The following is a 22,921-nucleotide window of genomic DNA, read 5'->3' as shown; positions in this document are numbered from 1 at the left end:
GTCGGGTGCATTCTATCTGTCTACCTAACCTACCACCAGCACCGTACTGCTTTTTTTGCTGCCTACATCAGGGGGGGGCTTAGCTTCGTTTTTTTTGTGCCACGATATAAATTTAATCAGTGAAATAATTTAAATATTTTCCGATTAAACTGTGTTGTGCAACTTAACAGACGTCTACATTTCTTTTAATTCGAATATATCGAGTAACAGTCAAGGGTTGCCAGATGGGATTTTTTCTATATTTCAAGCAATGGGAGAAGTAAATTTTAAAGAGTTATGAGAAATAATTTTGTCCGATTATAGACTAACCGGTAACCGTTTACCGAATTTTGTAAATCCAGTGAATTTAAATTAAAACTTACTAGAGCAATAAAAGTGAATCCTAAGGAGTGAATTATTCAAAACTTACCAGGGTTATGGTCGTTTTTAGGTCTTTGGGAATACTTGTTCGATACCTACCTCGCGTAGGCGGATCCTTAGGAATAAGTTATTTAAAACTTACCAGTGCTATAATCGTAGATTTTTTGGAATACTTTGTTCAATACTTACCAAATCAATAAAAGTGGATCTTTAAGAGTATACTATTCAAAAACTTACCTGAACAATAATCGTAGATTCTTGCGAATACTTTTTTCAACACTTACCGAATCAATAAATGTGGATATTTAAAGGAAAATGATTGAAAACATACCTGAGCTATAATCGTAGACTTTTGAGAATACTTTGTTCAATACTTACCAGAGCAATAAACGTGGATCCTTGGGTGTAAATTATTCAAAACTTACCAGGACAATAATGACGGATATTTTGAAGTATATTATGCAAAACTTACCACAGATAAGTTATTCAAAACTAACCAGAGCAATTATGGTGGATATTTAGTAGGAAATTATTCAAATCTAACCAAAGCTACAATCATAGATTCTTGGAAATAATTTGTTCAATACTTACCAGAGCAATAAAAGTGGATCCTTCAGAGTAAGTTATGCAAAATTTACCAGAGCTATAACTGAATTTAATTCTTTTTCAATAGTTACCAGAGCTTTAATTGTGGGTTCTCAGAAATAAATTATTCAAAACTGTAATCGATTTTATATTGTTGGGAACACTTTTTTTCAAAACTTACCAGGGTGCATCCTTAGGAGTGAATTATTCTAAACTTACCAGGGCTATCATCGTAGATTCTCGGGTTTACCTTATTCAGTACTTACCAGAACAATACGTCTGCATTTCTATTTATTCCAATATAACGAGTAACTGTTAAGGTTTGCAATACTTTTTTTAATTCTTACCTGTGCTATAATCGTGGATTCTTTTTCAATACATACCAGTGTTTTGAGAATATAATCCAATCTCCCCCTTCGATTGTCAATTCTATTCTCTGGATCGATGATGAGAAAAGAAAGTACAACCTTATTTTTCGGATTAAAAATATGTTTCTTAAGTACTTGTGAAACTAATCTAACTTAACCTAATCGCAGCCACACATTTATTCTTATCTATCTAATATTGAATGGAGAACAGGACTGCTTATCATTTCATTCTTGTGGACTTATGCATCTACTAAGCGCATCGATATCTGTGCGTGTGGCTCATAACCATTATTATCTGAAAAATATGGAAAATGGAAAATATGTAATTTTTGAATATTGATTGTTTATTGTTAGATTTTCACAGCGCCTCAATCGCACTCAAAAGTATGTACAAAGTATTTTGTACACCAGAGTTATAATCGTGATTGGAATACATTTCAAAACTTACCAGAGCTATAATCGCGGTTGGATTTCCACGAATATATTTTCAAAGCTTATCGAATTTGTAGTAGTGCATTTGTAGAAATTTTCTCAAAAAAAAAGTGCAACAAAATCAAACGCCATAAAATTTTAGATAAGTTTAGATTTGTTCGAATTGATCACCTTTGGCACGAATTATGGCCTTGAAACGGCCGAATGTTGCTCTGCTTGAGTTGATCGACCCTTTGGTAGTTTTTAGCGCCAACCTAGCTTTCCAAAATACTTCAGACACAATAGTCCAACGGATTGGTATCTGAAGATTTTGGTGGCCATTGTGCGCTGGAAATAAAGCGAGGAACCTGAATTTCTAACCATTCTTGGGTGGCGCGTGCTGAGTGCGATGGTGCTGAGTCCTGTTGGAATGTTCAAGGTCTGCGGCCAAAATGTTTGTGTGCCCAAGGCTTTAATATACCCTCCAGAATATTTTCGCAATAATATTCGGCATTTATTCCGATGCCACGGTTGATAAATACGAGCAGAGAGCGACCATCGGCTGTTATGGCGGCCCACACCATCACCATGGCCGGCGCTTGAGTTCTGTAGTGGGATTCTTTAACGAATTTTTTGAGTTACCGACAAATATCGGTAAAATTAAAACGCAAATATGTGAATGAAAAGTCCAAATTAAAGTTGGCAACACTGTTGCTATCGGTAGGACTTAACGACTACTTAGTTTTGGTCGGTAACTTGATGAAATTTGTCGCTAATTACGGGAATTATAAGCATTTTAATTAACTCAAAAAATGAGTTAGAGAATCGCACTACTGGTGGCCTACGGAAATTGCACCTTTTCGTCGGAGAAAACCAAATTCGACCAAGCGAAGAAACTCTTTTGAGTCTATTTTCTTTCTTTTGTGCTGTAAGTTCTTGTACTTTTTGAAATTTCAATGGCTTTACCCCGAGTTCGACGGGGTTTCGATCATGTCGCTTCTTTATTTTTCGAACCATTTCTGCTGATGTTGCTGTTTTCTTCCGTCCACTTCCTTGACGTCGTTCTACGCTACTAGTATCACGGTAATGAGCGATGGTACGAGACACAAGAGATTTATTTAAATTTAAATGCTGGAGTGCTCTAACGACAGCCACTTGTGGTTTTCCAGCCAAATATAGGGAAATCACACTATCACGCTTGAATTCCATCACGAAAAACTCAATGTGCAACTATTAGTTATAAGAATTTTTTCTGGATTACTCTCTTTTGAAAAGGTTCTCTTTCTCATCTTCTTATATCTTCCCATCCCCCTCTTTCATTTCTTTACAAAACAAGAATCTTTTATACCCCAATCTGGCAACTCGCTTCCTCAAAAAAAACTTCATATGAAATAGTAATTCTAGGATCCGCAAACCTAAAGTGTAACTTCACGACAGACAACAAAAAATCCAACAACAACAACAACATTTCAGTGGAGTATACTTTTTTCATGCCTACCAATCAACACCTTGGCGCGTTCGCATGTACGATGCAAATCAGTCTTACATCCAATGACTCTTTGAGCTGTCGTCTCCTACGTTGTTTTTGGTGCGGTCAGCTGCCGTTCTGGTTTTTAGACGTTGTTTTAGTTTTAACTGGTTATGGATGTGGTTAAATGTGTGTGTGTGTGCGCGCAGTGGATAATCTGACCAACATCCATAGTTGTTGGTGCGGCTGCTGTTGTTGTTCGGTTGTCGTCTGAGACGAGTCGGGCCAGACTAGATATGTTTGTTTGAGGCATCAGATGTCAGGTTTGTTTGTTTTGGTTTTATTTCTTGCACTTTTGTGTGTTAAATCTGATTTCCACCTTTAACTAATGAATCATTTTATTTTAGGATATCTTGGGTGTTGGGGGTTTCTGTTGCCAGTTTAGTGTGTGTCGATGGCGAGGAGAAAAATGGAAATGCTTTTAGTGAAGTCGACTTTTAAACACCCTGTGGATTGCAAATTTGATTCTAGAGCTATAATCTGTAGCGAACAATGCCAAATAGTATTATTTTTAATTCCACCACATCCCTTGTATAGCACCCAATAATCATACCGTTAAGTGTGTCCCTTACTATTTTCAGAATTGCTCTACAAGTCAAGGAGGAAAGTTCGCTAGTACACTAAGCATTCAACAAGCATTTGCCAGACCAAGGACAGTTTGAATTGGCATCGGTTAACTGGAACACTGTACATCATCCTAAGATGTGGCGCAAACTCACATCACGTGTACTGGGAAGCAGCTACACGAATGTTAAAGGGGAGTCAGTGTTCACTTTTATTCTCCAGCGACCACAGTAGTGACACAAATATCAAAGAGGAGTCAGTATACAATTTTATTCTCCGTTATTTCAGGATAATGTATGAGGGAAAGTCATTGAGATCACCTTCACTAATCTGGACGACTCTGCTATTAGCAATTGTATTGTACGTGAAAATTTCTCCTTCTCAGACCACAAGATGATATTATTCGAGGTTGCTAAATGCGGTGCCCGACATAAATCTTATAGGAATTCCACGAGAGACAGACTGCTGCAGATTAAAAAACCTCACGTCAGAATTGAAACAGGATCCTCGAGGTCTGAAATCAACCAATGATGTCGAGAGAGCAGTGAATGTTGTCACAAGTGTATTTTGCTCAAGTTATGAGAATTGTTGTCCTATCACCTGCTCCGGGAGGAAATTCCAGCCGGTTTGGTGAACTATTCTCCGGAAAAAAACTAAGGGGGTCTTATAACAGGACCAGCCAAACTAAAATTAATACTGATCGAAACGCCTCTATGGCAGAATTAAATATATATAAAAGAGAGCCAGATCTCGAATCAGCTTTCGTGAGAGAGGATAGATAGGATATAGGTTACAGTGATCTTACCTGTTCTGACATATGGGTGCTTCTGATGACATTCCATTAAATACAGGACACTTATGTCCAAATTAAGCACTGGTGACAAAGTCAATAGCAAGGCGGTAGTGATTAACTGTATACAGATCGACTGAATAGGCTAAGGGTATTTTGTATAGCATAGCATTTTTTGTGGGGAGCGCCTAAATGTATGCTACAAAATTCTAAAAATAATGTTTAAACATGTTTTTCTTTGTACATTTGTTTATAACATGGAGAAGGAAGCGAGATAGACCCATAGTCACTTTTGGGGATCTTCATAAAATCACTTTCTGAGTCGATTTATGCATGTCAGTCCGTTTTCCCGCCCGTCTGCCCAAGAATACATGGATTCTTGTGGACAAAATACAGGTCACATTTAATATCCGATTGAGATGAATTTTTCCAAACAATATTTGTTTGGCTCAAGCACGAACCCTATTGAAATTAGTGATAATCGCACCAGATTTAGATAAAGCTCCCACATGTCTTCAACCGATTTCAGGTTAATTGTGCACCAAATAGCCAATATAAGTCCAAATTACCTGAATTTTGGTACATCCCACCAAATTTAGTCTAAAAGCAAGTACTTTAAATTTGGTTAAAATCGGCTCAGATATAGCTATAGCTCCCATATATATGTTTATCCGATTTGGGGTTTAAAGTCCCTCAGAGGCGTAATATGCATTCTACAACAATGATCTTTGGTACCAGATATCATATACAGCTCTGAAATAAATGAATCAAATACTTCGCAGAAATAGCTCTGCCAAATTTTATAAAGATCAGTTCAGATTTGGATGTAGTTCCCATATATATCCTCGACCGATTTCGGGTTAATTGTGCACCAAATAACCAATATCAGTCAAAATTACTTGAATTTTGACACATCCGACCGAATTTTGTCTAGAAGCAAGTACATCAAATTTGGTGAAAATCGCTTCAGATATAGCTCCCATATATATGTTTCACCCGATTTGGTGTTTTAAGTCCCTCACATGCGTAATATGCAATCCACAAGAATGATGTTATGTACCAGATATCTTATAGAGCTCGGAAATACCTTTGCCAAATTTTATAGAGATCGCCTAAGATTTGGATATACCTCCTTATATATCCTTAATCCGATTTCAGGTTTATTGTGCAAATAATGGCTAATATCAGTCCACAAGGAGTGAATTTCGGGACGTACGTTTCCATTTTGTGGAACTCAGCTCCGATATATTCATTTTTATACCTTCCATTTCATGATTTTCATGATTTTAGCGACAATATTTATCGGAATAGTTTCAAATGTGGTATTTGAAGTTCGAAATGGATTTTACAGCCTAAGACAGAAAATTATCTGAGCAGGGCCACGTCTTCGTATAGCCCCTATATTACGGTACCTCCGGATATTCGGTACTTTGTTGATTTTAGCGACATGTTTCATGTGAATTGTTTCAAAATTGGTATTTGAAGTTCATAAGGGATACTACAGCCTAGGACAGAAAATTGTATGTGCAGGTTCATGCTTTCATATAGCCCCCAAATAACTGTACCTCCCGATATTCGGTATTTTGATGATTTTAGCTACCTTATTCACCGGAATTGTTTCAAATTTGGTATTTGAAGTTCGAAATGGATTCTACAGCCTAAAATTGTCTGTGTAGGTCCATGTCTTCATATAGCCCCTATATTACGGTACCTCCCGTAATATAGCCCCCAGGCCCACGTCTTTTTATAGCCCCCATACAATGGTATTAGGTATAATGATGATATTAGCGACAATATTCACCAGAACTGTTTCAAATTTTGTATTTAAAGTTCGGAATCGTAACTACAGCCTATGACAAAAAATTACTTATGCAGCGCCACCCCTTTGTATAGAGTCCATATAAAAGTTTTCAATAAGGGATATATTTCGGCGGATTTTTTTAAAATTTTCATGTGCCTTCCAAATGGTGGAGGGTATTAAAAGTTCGGCCTGGCCAAACTTAGCAGATTTTTAACTTGTTTCATTTTCTGTATATCAGTTCTGGTATATCGATCTCTGTTAATTTACTCACTCTCCTCTTCGTCCGTCCATCTGTTGATATTTCATTCGTGGTCTACACATGTACAGGTAGTTTGTAGGTTTGTTGTTTTTTTTTTTTTTTGTTGTCGATCAGCAGAGTGGTCTTGAAGTTTGGCGAATTAATTATGCACACCTTCTGAGCTTTGTTTTGCTCTGAAGAAGGTCCTCACCTTTGGACTACTGTCTTAATTGCTGATATCGTAGTTTCGGTGGGGTACAAACATCATCATGAACATCAAATGGCTTTATTTAAATCTCTCGCAGACACACAGAGCCAGAGAACAGAGAACACCCAGATCCTTCATCATTCATGCTGCTGTTCGATGGGAGAAGTGGTGGGGCAGTGTAAGGGGTATGGTGGGGATTTGGAGTGCGGTTGCATGTCATTTCCTGTCGTGATGTTTGGAGCTGTGAATATAATTTGAATTGGCGCCTTGTTTTGAGTTTTTTCTTTCGGTTTTTTTTTTGGGTTTTATTAAGAAAACGGAGTTAGAGCATATCACGGAAATTTTACTTAATTGGCCCACCCAATATTTCGGGGGGTAAGGGGAATATAAGTTACCAGAAAATTTGCCACACATTTACATTGAAAATCTGTATATATATTTATTGGTATGTGTTGCAAAAAAATTTGCCACAACTTCTGTTAGCCTTATTTTTTCCCTCACAAAACTCAGCAGGAGTTAACTTGATATGACTTTCATTGAAATCAAAATCATGGAACCCATTCAGAGCTAAAGCCAAACCAACAAAACATAAATACAGTTTAAAGTTCATAACACTTAACAATGTCTTCAACACTACCCAACCATCATCATCCTCATCAGTAGATTTTGATATGCCATTTGAATTGTTGTTATTGTTTTTTTCTGCATCTGGATACAACCAAAGCTACATATTACTTTTCGCTTTAATCAAATCAGCAACTTTTAATCAGTCAAAACTGGCAAAAAAGAGACTGGAAACTACACACAGCGAAAAGAACACAGGCTGGGAACACACGCCAAAAATGAAGTCAAACCATCCATTCGGCCAGACCAGACCACATCCCCACGAAGATAGGACACAGTATGTCGCCGCCAACCTTCTGACTTGGGCACAGTTGTTGCCAGTGAAATGTGTTAAGTTGTGTGTTCTTCTCTTTTTTTTCTTCCGTCTTGTAGGATAAAGAAGTTCCTTTGAGGTAAAGGCTATGTGGTGCGCCATCACCTACAGACTTGTCTGCTCGTTTTTCAATCAGAAAAAATGTGGCTTAAAAATCACAATTATATTGAAGAATATGGCTAATATAGAACTATAGGAGAAGAAATAGGTGACCCAAGAAGTTTGTATTTTTAAGGGTTAAAAGACTAAAAGACTAAAAAATAAAAAAGAAAACTATAACTAACTTTAACTTTTAACAAAAAATCTCCAATGGTCTTTGAAATAATATATTAAAAAATCCATAACTCTGTGGTTCCTTGAAAAAATAATTTCAAAAAATCTGAAGGTTGCAGATTTTGTGTATTGAATAAAATCGAAATCAATAACATATAACCCAAATACACAATTTGCACACGAAATAGAGAACAAGTAAAAAAGCAGCTAAGTTCGACCGGGCCGAAAGTTTTTTACCCTCCACCGTCGAAAAATTCCGCTCAAATGAAAATCGTTATATGGGGGCTATACGAAGACTTGTTCCTGCATTAGTAATTTCTGTCATAGGCTGTAGTAATAGTTCCGGACTTCAAATACGAAATTTGAAACAATTCCGGTGAATAATGTCGCAAATATCATGAAAATACAGAATATCTACGGGTATTGTTATATGGGCGCTCTTCCAAGTAAAGTACTCAGAAGGAACTCCTTGTGTAGATTTTCAGACAATTCCATTGAAAAATGTGGCTACAATCATCAAAATACCGAATGTCGGAAGGGAGCGTTATATGGGAGATATACGATATCGTGGACCTGTGTAGACAATTCTCTTCCAGGGGGTAATGTACTCAGAAGGAACTCCTTGCGTGGATTGGGTTTTTGATTTTCAGACAATTCCATTGAAAGGAAGGAATTATCAAAATGCTGAATATCACGGGGTACCGTTATATCTTCTTGACCTGCTGCAGAAAAAAGACTGATCTGTGATTTTAGCTTCCTACCTTTATTCGTTTTGACTGTATCGTGATTACAACAGACGGACGGACGTGCAGGGCTAAATCGTCTTAGAATTTTGCGCTGATCCAGAATATATATACTTTATATATATTTTTTTCTTAAAAATTATTTTTTTCAAGGACAACAAACGTGGAATATTAAAAAAAAACAATTATTAATATTTTCAAGGACTAATAAACTAGGATTTTCTTTTTTTTTCTTTTTTTCTTCAAAAAGCAAGGTTAACCGTGAATTTTTTTCAAATTATTTTTTCAAGGACCAATAAACTTTGATTTTCTTAAAAATTATTTCTTCAAAGAGCGAGGATAAAATTGGATCAAAGAGCAAGGATAAACGTGAATTTTTTAAAGAATATTTTTTCAAGGACCAAGGATAAATGTGGATTTTTTCAAGAATACTTTTCCAAAGACCAAGAATAAACGTGGATTTTTTTAAGAATATTTTTTTAAGGACCAAGGATAAACGTGGATTTTTTAAAGGATATTTTTTGCAAGGATCAAGGATAAACGTGGATTTTTTAAGAATATGTTTTCAAGGACCAAGAATAAACGTGGATTTTTTTAAGAATATTTTTTCAAGGACCAAGGATAAGCGTGGATTTTTTTAAGATACTTTTTCAAGGTTTTTTTTAAGAATATTTTTTCAAGGACCAAGGATAAGCGTGAATTATTTTTAAGATACTTTTTCAAGGTTTTTTTTTAAGAAAATTTTTTTCAAGGACCAAGGACAAACGTGCAATTTTTTAAGAATGATTTTTTAAAGACCAAGGATAAACGTGTTTAAGAATATTTTTTAAGGACCATGGATAAACGTGGATATTTTAAGAATACTTTTCCAAGGACCAAGGATAAACCTGGAATTTTTTAAGAATATTTTTTCAAGGATTTTTTAAAGAATATTTTTTTCCAGGACCAAGGATAAGCGTGGATTTTTTTAAGATACTTTTCCAAGGACCAACAATAAACGTGGATTTTTAAGGACCAATTGGATTTTTTTAAGAATACTTTTCCAAGGACCAAGAATAAATGTGGATTTTTTAAGGATCAAGGATGAACGTGGATTTTTTTAAGAATACTTTTCCAAGGAACAAGGATACACGTGGATTTTTTAAGGACCAAGGATAAACGTGGATTTTTTAAGAATACTTTTCCAAGGAACAAGAATAATCGTGAATTTTTTTTAGGACCAAGGATAAACGTGGATTTTTCTAAGAATGCTTTTCCAAGGACCAAGAATAAACGTGGATTTTTCTAAGAAAAAAATTCAAGGACCAAGAATAAACGTGGATGTTTAAAGGACCAAGGATAAACGTGGATTTTTTTAAGAATACCTTTCCAAGGACCAAGGATAAACGTGGATTTTTTAAGGACCAAGGATAAACGTGGATTTTTTTAAGGATCAAGTATAAACGTGGATTTTTTAAGGACCAAGTATAAACTTGATTTTTTTACGAATACTTTTCCAAGGACCAAGAATAAACGTGAATTTTTTTAAGGACCAAGGACCTTAGATACATATTTTCAAGGAATTCATTTTTAAAAAAATATTTTCAAAGAATTCAATTTATAATAGCCCTTAGAAAATTCTTAAAATATCTTTTTAAAGCAACGTTTTATGGTTATGGTTTTATATTTTGTTTTTTTGATTTTTTGAGAATCCTCGTATCATTCCGTTGCAGTACTTGGAAAATTTTCTGAATATATTCTTAAAAAAATACTAATTTCACGCTTTTGTGGTTCTTTAGCAAATATTCCTGAAACTAAACCAAACCAACAAGACCATGCTTTAGCTTTGCAAATAAATCATCGAACCTCCAAACACACCTTGAGCGAAAAAAAGTCATACCCAACCTCCATTCACAACGTCCGAGAATCTAACAAAATTTACATACATTTCGTTTGAAAATTCGTTGGCATGAATTAGAAGATCACCAAACAAATAAAGAGAACAAAAAACCCAAAATTGTGGGGGCTTAACCCTGATGTCAATCGTAAGCACGAGACCATTAATGTTGGCTACCGTTTTTGGGGGCCGTAAAAAAAAACAAATCAAATTGCCTAACGACATTGAGATCATCGAAACGTTGTAGACTGCGTGCAGATTGAATGGACTTTCCGTTCAGTCACACACAAAATCACATGACATAAATCACCTTAAATATCGCCATAAAAATCATCAGGTTCCGAAAAGTGGCCACACGCAGTCTGTTGCATTTTTTGGAGGATTTCTTAGGAAAAAACTAATAAAGAGGAAGGAAAAATTGTCAAAAAGGAAGGTATTTTTGTGAATGCCAAGTAAATGATGGCGCATAGGTGTCTGTCAGTCGGCAAGGTTGCCGCCTTGACAAAAATTGACCAACCACACAATAATTCTTCCCAGTAACAACAACAATGCCACTGGCCAGATACATTAAAGCTGATAATAAACTTGTTAAAAAATGTGTCCAAATGTGGCGGCACAACATCAACCGAACAATAAAACTGTTGACGCAGGATTTTTTGACGCTGTTGATCAAAATGATTAAAATGCATTCACTCAGATGCACACGCACACAGACACACATTTAGAGTTCCTACCACAGACCAAGCATTCTGGCCATGGTCAAAAATAAAAATAATGTTCATAACTAAAAAGCCATGATCGCACATAAAGAAACCATAACAATTTCTTAATACTTGGAAAAGGGTGTTACAAAATGGATGATGTTTTTTTTCAATAGGGACAAATGTGGCCTTTTTTAAAATATTTTTTCAAGGACCAAGGATAAACTTGGAATTTTTAAAAAATATTTTTTCAAAGACCAAGGATAAATTTGAATTTTTAAAAAAATATTTTTTTCAAGTACCAAGGATAAACGTGGATTTTTAAATAAAATTTTTTCAAGAACTAAAAAAAATATTTTTTAAGGACCAAGGATAAACATGGACTTTAAAAAAATACTTTTTCAAGGACCAAAATAAACATGGATTTTTAAAAAAATGCAAAAACCAAGGATAAATGTGGATTTTTTAATTTTTTTTTTAAGTACCAAAAATAAACGTGGATCTGTTAAAAATATTTTTTCAAGGACCAAAAATAAACGGGGTTTTTTTATAAATATTTTTTCATGGACAAAGGATAAACTGGAATTTTTAAAAAATATATTTCAAAGACCAAAAATATACGTAGATTTGTTAAAACATGTTTTTTCAGGACCGAGGATAAACGTGGATTTAAAAAAAAATATTTTTTTAAGGACCAAAGATAAACGTAGATTTTTAAAGAATTTTTTTTCAAGGACCAAGGATAAACGTGGATTTAAAAAAAAAAAATTTTTCAAGGACCAAGGATAGACGTGGATTTTTTAAACACATTTTTTTTCAAGGACCAAGGATAAGCACGGATATTTTAAAGAATATTTTTTCAAGGACCAAGGATAAACGTGGATTTTTCAAAAAATATTTTTTTCAAGGACCAAGGATAAACATGGATAAACATTTAGAAACATTTTTTTTCAAAAACCAAGCAAAAACTTGGATTTTTTTTAAAAAAAATTTCAAGACCAAGGATAAACGTGAATTTATAAACAATATTTTTTCAAGGACTAAAAAATATTTTTTAAGGACCAAGGATAAACGTGGATTTTTTTCAAAAATATTTTTTTCAAGGACCAAGGTTAAAGCTGATTTTTTAAAAAATATTTTATCAAGGAGCAAGGATAAACGTGGATTTTTTTTCAAAAATATTTTTTTTAAGGACCAAGGATTAAAGCGGATTTTTTAAAAAATATTTTATCAAGGACCAAGGATAAACGTGGATTTAAAAAAAATCAAGAACCAAAGATAAACGGGGATTTTTAAAGAATTTTTTTTTCAAGGACTAAGGATAAACGTGGAGTTTAAAAAAAATTTTCAAGGACCAAGGATAAACGTGGATTTTTAAAAAATATTTTTTTCAAGGACCAAGGATAAACGTGGATTTTTAAAAAAATATTTTTTTCAAGGATCAAGGATAAACATAAGTCTTTTAAAAAAATTTTTTTTCAAGGACCTCGGTTTAAAAAAAAATAATTAGAATTTTTTTAAGTACCTTCTGAGCCATAATCCCCGATTTATTAAAAAAATAATTAGGATTTTTATAACATTTTTTCAGGGACCTTCTGAGCCATAATCCAAATTTTTTATAAAAACTTATTAGGATTTTTATAATATTTTACTGAGCCAAAATCCTGGATTTAAAAAAAAAGATTTTTATTTTTCAAAATCTTTCTGAGGAGTAATCCTGATCTTTTTTTAAATTATTTCTTAAATTATCATCATAGTCATAATCGTGGATTATGGAACGCCAAAACATATCCCCTATTTCATATCTTTATGTACATATGTGCATGAGCCAGACACATACAAATACACAAACATACTTTGCATCTTCATGGCATCTTAGCCACATGCCATTACACTTTAAAAAAGGCCTTGCCATTCTGTGGCGATTTTCATAACCCACCAGACGAACGGGCGGGAGTTAGTAACCTGGAAACACCGGCGGAATGGAAAAAGAATTGCTCTTTTTTGTCCATTTGTATTTTAAATCAGCATGAAAATTTCACAGTAATAAAGTTATCGTTTGCTTGGAGTTTCTTTTGAATTTGTTCGCCAGTAATGCAGAATGGCTTTTTTGTCTGCAGAGAGGAGAAAAAAAAAAAACAACAGCAACAAAAGGCCGTTCGTTTGTATTTTTTTTTGGAGATTGCGATAAAGTTAGAATTTCTTAGTTTATGGCTTGGCTGTGAAGGCTTGCATATTTGGTTTTATTTATTTTTTTTTGTTAATATTTCTTAGGAATCACTCCTTGTGAGAAAAGCAATTCTTAGACCGTTTGAAGAAGGAGAAGCAGATTCCGGTGATTTTTGGATCTTTATCGAAATAGTTATCCACACTTCTTCCTCAGCGAATGTTGTGGCGACGATGATGAGAAGAATGATTTGTGATTTTTTTTCTGCCAAAACAACTTGGCAAGGGAATATCTGTGAATTTGTCAGTAAAAATGATTTATTAGAAATTTTTGGAAAATTTGAAAACATTTGTTTTTGTTCTTAGAAGCTTTTTTTGTTTCGTTCTTACAAATGACAGGTCTTCCTCTCTCTTTGAATTTGAATCCGTCATCTTAGCTTAGAAGTTTAGTCATGGTTCTGTTAATCCATTCCAGAAATGGCTCGATACGGGTAAAGACATAAATCCTATTTGGCTTGCAGGTTGATCGACTGTAGGACAAAATTCCAAACTGCAGGTTCATCTCTGAGTTGAGCAAAGGACTACCGGAATCACCCTGAAATTGTGAAGCAAAATAGCTGGAAGACGTTTAAATATTCCTTTGTAGGTCATAGATTTTCCATAGCTAGAAGAACATTATGAGGGTCCACAATAGTTAGGTGACCAGAACAGCTTTTGAGAAATTTAATAACTAGAATAAATTTTATAAGGTTTAATCGAAACCCAGTTGAGGGAGTCTATAGCTAAGACATTTGAAAAAAAAAACTTTTAAATGACTTCTAAAGTCTAAGGACCTCCTAGTGGATTTTAAATTTTGAAGGCCTGGGAGGACTATCAAAATTTGAGAAAGCGTTTTTTTTGTTTATAGAAAGAATACTTCGGAAGCTAGTTTATATATAAACGATCTTGTAAAGCCCTTATATCTATTATATCTTCAAAAACTTCCAAGGCTAAAAAAGCTTTTAACATATTTTTTAACCTATAAGACTTCTTAAATGTATTTAAAGCTTAAAGGCCTAGTAAAAGACATCTAATGTTAGCAGAGCTTTTGAAACCTATATAAAAGCTATTAAATGTTGTCTCCAGCTGGAGGAACATTTCCAATTCTAGAAGTGCTTTTAAATCTCTTTTTAAGCTAGAAAAGTTTGTTAAGGCCTTCGCTGGCTAGAAAAGATTTCGAAGGTCCTTATAAGCTTTTTTATAGCTAGAATACCTTGCAAACCTATTTTCTATATAAATGGCCTCGTGAATCTCTTCTATAGATGTAGGGCCTTCTAAGGATATTTTTTGATTAAATAACAGTCTTAAAGCCTAGAAGGTGTGCAAAAAAGCTAGAAGGCCTTTTAAATTGTGTTCAAAGCAAGAAAAAGCTTTTGATGGTAGTTCAAAGCTAGAAAAAAATCTGAAGGTCTTCTCTCAATACCTGTGAAAACTTCTTATAGGAAAAAGGTCATGTATATCTCTTCTACAGTTATGAAACCTTCTAAGGCTCTTCTATGTTTTGAAGACCTTCCGAATCTTGTTAAATATAAGACCTTTAAAAGTTTAGCCAAAGCTTCAAAGTCTTGAGATCGATTTTTAAAGCTTCCTGTATGTAAAAGAGCTTTTGAAGCTCGTCTATTGTTAGAATATTCTGCAAAGTTAATGTATGACTGAAAGGCCTTGTGAATAAATGTTATAAATAAAAGGTTCCATGAAAATAATCTATGCATAAAAGACCTTCTTAAGGTCTTTTGTAGATAGGCGACCCTTTAAAGCTCTTATACGGATAGGTATTCTAGAAAAAGTAAAGTTTCAAAAAGTATTCTGTAGAAGGTTTTCTATGTGCAAAACGGCTTCAACCAACAGCACCAGAAGATCTTCTATACACATGAAAGCTCTAGGAGGTCTTATATACATATATAAGATCCAAAATATATTATTCGCATGGAAGGATACATATAAGAACTTCGGAAGCTCTATTATACACAGAAAGCTTTCTGCGATGTTTGTTTTGGTAGAAGCCTTTCGGAGCTCTTTTATCCATATACAACCTTCTAAAGCTCCTCTATGAACATAAGACCTTTTCAATAACTTCTTAAACTAAAAGACCTATGAAAGCTCTTCTATAGAGATGCATTTGGTTACTGAGGTATATTTTCTATGGAATAGCATTCGAAGATATAGAAGAGGTTAAAATAAGTTATTGCTATAGTAGAGATTTGACATGCTTTGTATCTGCAGAAGAGCTTAAGAAGATTATCGTTGGATAAAAGAGCTTTCGAAAGCCTTCAACGTATAGAAGAGCTGCAGAATGTCTTCAAACGTATAAAAGAAGTAGGAGATTTAGAAGCTTCGAAAGACCTTCCGAAGCTCTTTTATAAAATGGAGTTTTTCTAAAGGTTTTACTGTTAATTGAACCCCTTTGGGAGCTCCTCTTTCAATATAAGGCCTTCTGAAGCTCTTTTACAGAAAGAAGACCTGTCAAAGCTCTAACATCGTTAAAAGCTCTCCTCTATATTCGTAGCTGCTTCTACAGATAAAAAATGAAGCTATTTTATAGTTAAACGTATCTTCTTTTATACAATGACGATTTTCTGAGATTTTTTTTGTCGATGAGAGGTCTTTGGGTGCGTATCTAATAATGCAGGATCATCTATAGGTCTTTTATAGATAGAAGTCCTGCCAAAGCTCTAATATTGTTACAAGCTCTCCTATATAGTCGTACTTCCTTCCACAGATAAACAAAATCTTTTTGGGAACAAATCAAAGCTCATCTATACTTTAAATGTGTTCTATGTATAGGAAAGCTCCAGATTATCTTAAATCCATAGGGGAGCATCAAAAGGTATTCTAGGCATGGAAGAGATTCTTGGGCTTTTTTATACATAAAATACCTTCTCAAGTTCTTGTATATATCAAAGATTTTCTACTTTTTTCTGTTATTGAATGGCATTTTGAAGCTCCTCTATGAATAAAAGACCTTCTGAAGCTTTTGTATAGATGTCAGAGCTTTAAAAGCTATACTAAGGCTAGTACTCGTTTTCAAGCTTCTCTACCTATTTGTAGGTACTTCAATGCATAGAAGACCTCTTCGGAAATCAATTGAAGCTCTTCTTTATAATTTTTAAGCTATTTAATTTACTTACCTCACATGGTCCCATCGATCCTTGGGCTACGGCACACAGTTCCATTGAAGTAAGAAAACTAAATTTTCTTTGGCGACACATCTCATTGCTTATGACGCGATGCGGTATGATTTTCAAGGCGAAATTATCTCCAACTCCTTCTCTTCGATTCTCATTATCACTGGAACCAATAACATAGCCCATCTCCTCTATTTCATTATTAGCTCCATATTTGATTTTTTGAATATTACCCTCCTCTAGAATTAAGGGTTTCGCCAATTTCACCAAGGCAATATCATGACCTTGTAATGGATAGAATTGCGAATGCTTAACAAAATGAGAGATTCTGTAAAGCACCTTGATAGGTTCTGTTCTGTTGCTCAATATGGCGACATAATCACTGGGATTTTCACTTCTTTGAAAGCAATGGGCAGCTGTCAGAATTATTTCTTTGTGAACAATTGTTCCAAAACATTGATGTTTGGTTTCATTTCCAATTTGGCGAAGTTGTATTGAAACGAGAAATGTAACTGATTTTGCCACAAGGTCCACATCGTTCTTAATATGGGCAGGTTTTGTTTGAGGAGAAGTGAAGTGATTGCCAAGAATGTTGATTAGAATAAAACAGAGACGGAACATTTGCGGCTCCGAAATAAAATTGTTTTTGAAATGTTGTTGTTGAAAATCACAAAATTTAATTTTTGACATAAATGTGGATAATCATAATTTTTGTCGGAATTAGGAGTGGAAGTATATCCTATTATAGCATCTAGTTTTTCTCAAAGCGAAGCAGATTTATGGAAGCATAGCCTGAGCCATAGTTTATCTAAGAGATTTGAACTTAAAAGCAAATATTAAAGCTGGATAGTCTAAAAATAAATGAATATCAATATTTCGGATCCATATTTTCCACAAATCTTTTTCTACATCCTCTTTGCCTCAGAATTTAATTTTCCGCATCTCAAGTGTGTCATTTACCTATCGGTCTCTAACCTATAGTTTCTAACCCATGCACTGCTCCATGTCAAAAGTTATTATGTCCCACAACTCTCTTACATGTGGTGGTGTGCCAATCAAAGCTTATTCCGAAGAACACACACATATCTTTGTTTTAACAATTTGTGTGTCGGAAACGAAGGCTTAATATCTCAAAGGATACACGCCAAGTAAACAGGAACAAGGAAAAAATACAGAATGTATGTATGCCAAGCAAAGCGCCCTTTAATATGTTTGCTGAGGAGATTAGTTCATAATGTGTGTGTAACGTCAAGTCAAAGCCACAAAGGATGTTTGCTCATCACAAAAAGCTTATGAGACAACAAATTAATGTTAGCTGTCCTGAAAAGGATGTCACGTTTTGTTTGTGTTATACTAAAATATTAAAATAATAATTAAAGAGGCCCCGTGGAAATAATCAGACGCTAATGACGTAATGGCATGTAATTACAGTTGGAAGAGAGACGGCTGAGACACGGCGGCTGATATGACATGGATTGTAAACTAAAAGTTGTTTAAGGGGAAGTAGGAATTTGAATGCCTCTAAAGAAGAACTTCAGAAGGTCTGTTTTCTATAGAATAAATTCCGAAAGTCTTCTAGCTAAGGAAGAACTATGGAAGGTCTTCTAGCCTTAGACGGGTTTGAGAAGGTATTTTAGCTGTAGAAGGGCTTTGGAAGGTCTTCCGTGTCTAGAAGAGCTTTAAAAGGTCTTCTAGCTACAGAAGAGCTTCAGAAGGACTTCTAGCCACAAAAGAGCTTCAGAAGGTCTTCTAGTCAAAGATAATCTTAAGAAGGTGCTTCAGCTATAGAAGAGCTTCAGAAGGTCTTCTAGTTATGGAAGAGCCTCAGAAGGTCTTCTAACCACAGAAGAGCTTCAGAAGGTCTTCTAGCAATAGAATAGCTTTATAAAGTCTTCTAACCATAGAAGAACTTCATAAGGTCTTCTTACCGTAGAAGAGCTGCAGAAGATCTTTTGGCTGTAGAAGAGTTTCAGAAGGTTTTTTTTTAGCTATATAAGAGCTTTAGAAGGTCTTCTGGCTATGAAGAGCTTTATAAGGTCTTCTAGCTATAGAAATGCTTTATAAGATCTTCTAGCTATAGAATACCTTCAGAAGGTCTTCCAGCTATAGAATAGCTTCAGAAGGTTTTCTAGCAATAGAAGAGCTACACAAGGTCTTCTGGCTATAGAAGAGCTACACAAGGTCTTCTGGCTATAGAGGAGCTTCAAAGGTCTTCAAGCTTTAAAATATCTACAGAAGGTTTTCTAGCTATAGAAGACATGTAGAAGGTCTTCTAGCTATAGAAAACCTGTAGAAAGTCTTCTAGCTATAGGAGGCCTGTAGAAGGTCTTCTTGCTATAGAAGACCTGTAGAAGGTCTTCTAGCTACAGAAGAGCTTCCAAAGGTCTACTGTGTATAGGAGAGCTTTAGAAGGTCTTCTGTGCATAGAAGAGCTTCCGAAGGTCTTCTAGCTATAGAAGAGCTTCCACAGTCCGTCTTCTGTGCATAGAAGAGCTTCCGAAGATCTTCTGTTCAAAGAAGAAGGGCTTACGAAGATCTTCTGTGCGAATAAGAGCTTTCTTCTATCTATAGAAGAGCTTCCGAAGGTCTTATATCTATAGAAGAGCTAAACCACCTACAGAGTGTCTCTTTTATATTGGAAAGCTCCAGAAGGTTACCTCTCCCATACTAAGATTCTTTACACATGAGTCCACTAAGGTTGCCTCTAGAAAAAAACGTCCCAAAGTTATTCAATAGCTGTTAGACTTAAAATAGAACCCCTTCTGAAGCCAGAAGACCTTTTGGAGCTAGAATAGCTTATAAAGTTTTTCAGTAAGGAGCAGGAGGCTTCCTAAAGCATTTTATGACTTAAAGACCACTGCATATTTATTAAAGACCATGCTTAAAATTTGCTATAGATCGAATATCTTCCAATAGGTTGTCTAAAAATAGAACAACCGTTAAAAAGTCTTCTATGGAAGCCCGACATAGAACGCTTCCCAAAATGCAAAGTATTTACAATTCCGACCTGCCGAAGATAAAGACTGTTGCTCATATTCGCGAAAAGTGTATCTCACACATGCCTTCCTCTGCATGACTTTGTAAACAATATTTATTTTTAGTTCCGCAGAACTGGATTCTTCGTATTAAGCTTTTGTGACCCACTTCGAGCTGAAATTCTTTAAATAAAAATAAATCCAAAAAATTTAACTTTCACTTATTTTATTTGAAAACAGAGACCTAAATATCGCGCCCGAACGTACTCATTGAGATGAGTATTTGGAACGTATAAAAACGATCTTCAATGCAGACACAAGATTCAGTGGCGTTTCAGATAAGAAGATTGATAAAACCGGAACATAATGCACACAATTATTTTTGCGTTGGCTTTCATCTGCATTGGAATTCTTGCGGTGGAGGATGCAAAAAATCTCACAACAGAGGTGGAGGATAATTTGGAATTCTCCACTGTAACCGAGGAGGAAACTGAAAATCTACTAAGAGCTTGGAACAATAATTTCAATTCGAAATACAATGATTCTCGGGTCAATGGCGGCGTCACCGTTACCCAAATTGTTCCCTATCAGGTATCGCTGCAGGCATATCGTCGCAATCGTTGGCATCACTTCTGCGGTGGTTCGATAATAACTCCGGATCATGTTTTGACCGCCGCCCATTGTGTGGATAAAATGCAACCCCAGGAAATACACATTGTGGCGGGCACTTTGACTTGGGCCAAAGGTGGTGATCGCCATCGGGCCGTGTCCATACGTAAACATCCGCAGTTTTCAATGAGTTCAAAGATAATCAATGATGTGGCCATACTGAAGGTATCACCAGCATTTAATTTACACAAATCGACGATTAGTACCATACATCTGGGTTCTACGAATCGGATAGGAGAAAAGGTAAATGTTCGTATAACGGGTTGGGGTTCGACATCGCCCAGGCCAAATACTGGTTTACCGGAAAAGTTACAGGAGTTAAGATATCAAACCATATCGAACTCGGAATGTAGCAGACGTGGCTTTAAGGTGACACAAAATGAGATCTGCGCCATGGATGTAAAGGGCAAGGGATCGTGTATGGTAAGTGGAGAGCTTTAGAAGGTTTTCTAGGTATAGAATAGCTTCAGGAAATCTCTTGTCTATGAAAGAACTTTAGAGTTTCAAATGAGGTTATATTTTGGGAAGAATAGGAAGGTTTCAGAAGGCCTTCTTGTTATAAAAGAGCTTCAGAAAATCTTCTAGCCAAAGAAGTGCATCAGAAAGACTTCTAGCTACAGCTATAGGATAGGTTTAGAGGGTCTACTAGATATAGAAGAGCTTAAGAAGGTTTTCTGTGTATAGAAGAGCTTAAGAAGGTCTTCTGTGTATAGAGGAACTTCAGAACGTCTTCTGTGTATAGAAAAGTTTCAGACGACCTTCAAGCTATAGACGATTTTCAGAACGTCTGCTAGCTATATAAGAGCTTCAAAAATTCTACTAGCAATAGAAACGCTTCAAAAAGTCGTCTAGCCCTAGAAGAGCTTAAGAAGGTGTTCTAGCTATAGAAAAGCATAAAAAGGACTTCTGTATATAGAAGAGCTTTAAAAGGTCTTCTAGCTACAGAAGAGCTCCAAAAAGTCTTCTCGCTGTAGAAGAGCTTCAGAAAGTCTTCTTGTTATAATAGAGCCTCGGAATGTTTTTTGTCTATAGCAGAGCTTCACAAGGTCTTATATCTATAGAAAAACTTCGGAATGTCTTGTAGCTATAGAAGAACTTCGGAATGTCTTCTGGCTATAGAAGAAGAGAATTAGAATGTATTTTAAATATGGAAGAGCTTTCAGGGATAGACGATCTCCGGAGCTCGCCTATAGATATAGACGGCATCTAGAGCTTACCTAAAGGGATATATGCCCTTGAAAGATATCCTAAAAGGATAGACGCCTTCTACAGCTCGCCTATGAATATAGACGACCTCCATAACTAGAGCTCGCCTATAGAAATAGTCGCCCTCTAGAGCTCGCCTATAGAAATAGTCGCCCTCTAGAGCTCGCCTATAGAAATAGTCGCCCTCTAGAGCTCGCCTATAGAAATAGTCGCCCTCTAGAGCTCGCCTATAGAAATAGTCGCCCTCTAGAGCTCGCCTATAGCAATAGTCGCCCTCTAGAGCTCGCCTATAGCAATAGTCGCCCTCTAGAGCTCGCCTATAGAAATAGTCGCCCTCTAGAGCTCGCCTATAGCAATAGTCGCCCTCTAGAGCTCGCCTATAGAAATAGTCGTCCTCTAGAGCTCGCCTATAGAAATAGTCGTCCTCTAGAGCTCGCCTATAGAAATAGTTGTCCTCTAGAGCTCGCCTATAGAAATAGTCGTCCTTTAGAGCTCGCCTATAGAAATAGTCGCCATCTAGAGCTCGCCTATAGAAATAGTCGCCATCTAGAGCTCGCTTATAGAAATAGTCGCCCTCTAGAGCTCGCCTATAGAAAAATAGTCGCCCTCTAGTGCTCGTCTCGCCTATTTTTGGAAAAACTTTTAAAAAATCCTTGTGCCTTTAAAATTGTTTCGTTTTATTTATATCTAATTTGTTTTGTTTTACCCTTGTCGAAATAACACTACTAATATGTTTCACCATTTCTTCCATGGTCCTTAAATTTTGTTCTTTATTAATTTTTTTGGTCTATTTCATTTTCTATGCAGGGTGACTCAGGTGGTCCATTGGTCACGACACGCAAACCCACACAACTTGTTGGCATTGTTTCCTATGGCACTGTGCCTTGTGCCCAAGGCATACCAGATGTCTACAGTCGAGTTTCCAGTTTCTTGCCATTCATTAATAGAGTCGTACTCAATGAAATACCGTGACGTCATTAAAAAAGGAACGAACAAGTGATCTTCATATGGGAAAGTTAACCTGCCGCACTGTCAAATGGCGTCCGTCAAAAACAATAAATAGATAATAATTGCAACATAAACAAAAACCATGAAATTATTTTTGAAAATCTTCAGCGATTGAGTCGGAAATGTTAGTTCAAATCTATGCTCTAATACAGTTTTTTCCACTTGGATATGCATTAAATTGAAATTGTAGTAGAAGCTTAGAGAAAAAATAGTGGTTGTGAGAACATAAAGAGGATGAAACATTTAATGTTTAGGCTTCACAGTTGTTAAGCTTCAAAAAATATGAAAAACAATCGCATTCGCCTAAAAGTATGCACCAACCAAGGAAGTTATGGACAATAAGTGCCCAT

General features: G+C 35.5%; 1 protein-coding gene across 1 annotated transcript; it reads right to left on the bottom strand.

Moving 5' to 3' along the window:
- Nucleotides 1-13,957: 13,957 nt before the first annotated feature.
- LOC109613170 (tryptase-2-like) lies at nt 13,958-17,025 on the bottom strand. The gene is made up of 2 exons (XM_020037729.2): nt 16,717-17,025; nt 13,958-14,144 (listed from the first exon to the last, which is right to left on the bottom strand). The coding sequence occupies exons 1-2, from the start codon at nt 16,897-16,899 to the stop codon at nt 13,983-13,985; spliced, it is 345 nt and encodes a 114-aa protein (XP_019893288.2). The 5' UTR covers nt 16,900-17,025; the 3' UTR covers nt 13,958-13,982.
- Nucleotides 17,026-22,921: the final 5,896 nt, after the last annotated feature.

The sequence above is a fragment of the Musca domestica genome, unplaced genomic scaffold (genome assembly GCF_030504385.1).
Source record: "Musca domestica strain aabys unplaced genomic scaffold, Musca_domestica.polishedcontigs.V.1.1 59, whole genome shotgun sequence".
Lineage (NCBI taxonomy): Eukaryota > Metazoa > Arthropoda > Insecta > Diptera > Muscidae > Musca > Musca domestica.
The sequence above is the reverse complement of the archived record's forward strand: the minus strand, read 5'-3'. Positions and strand labels throughout refer to the sequence as shown.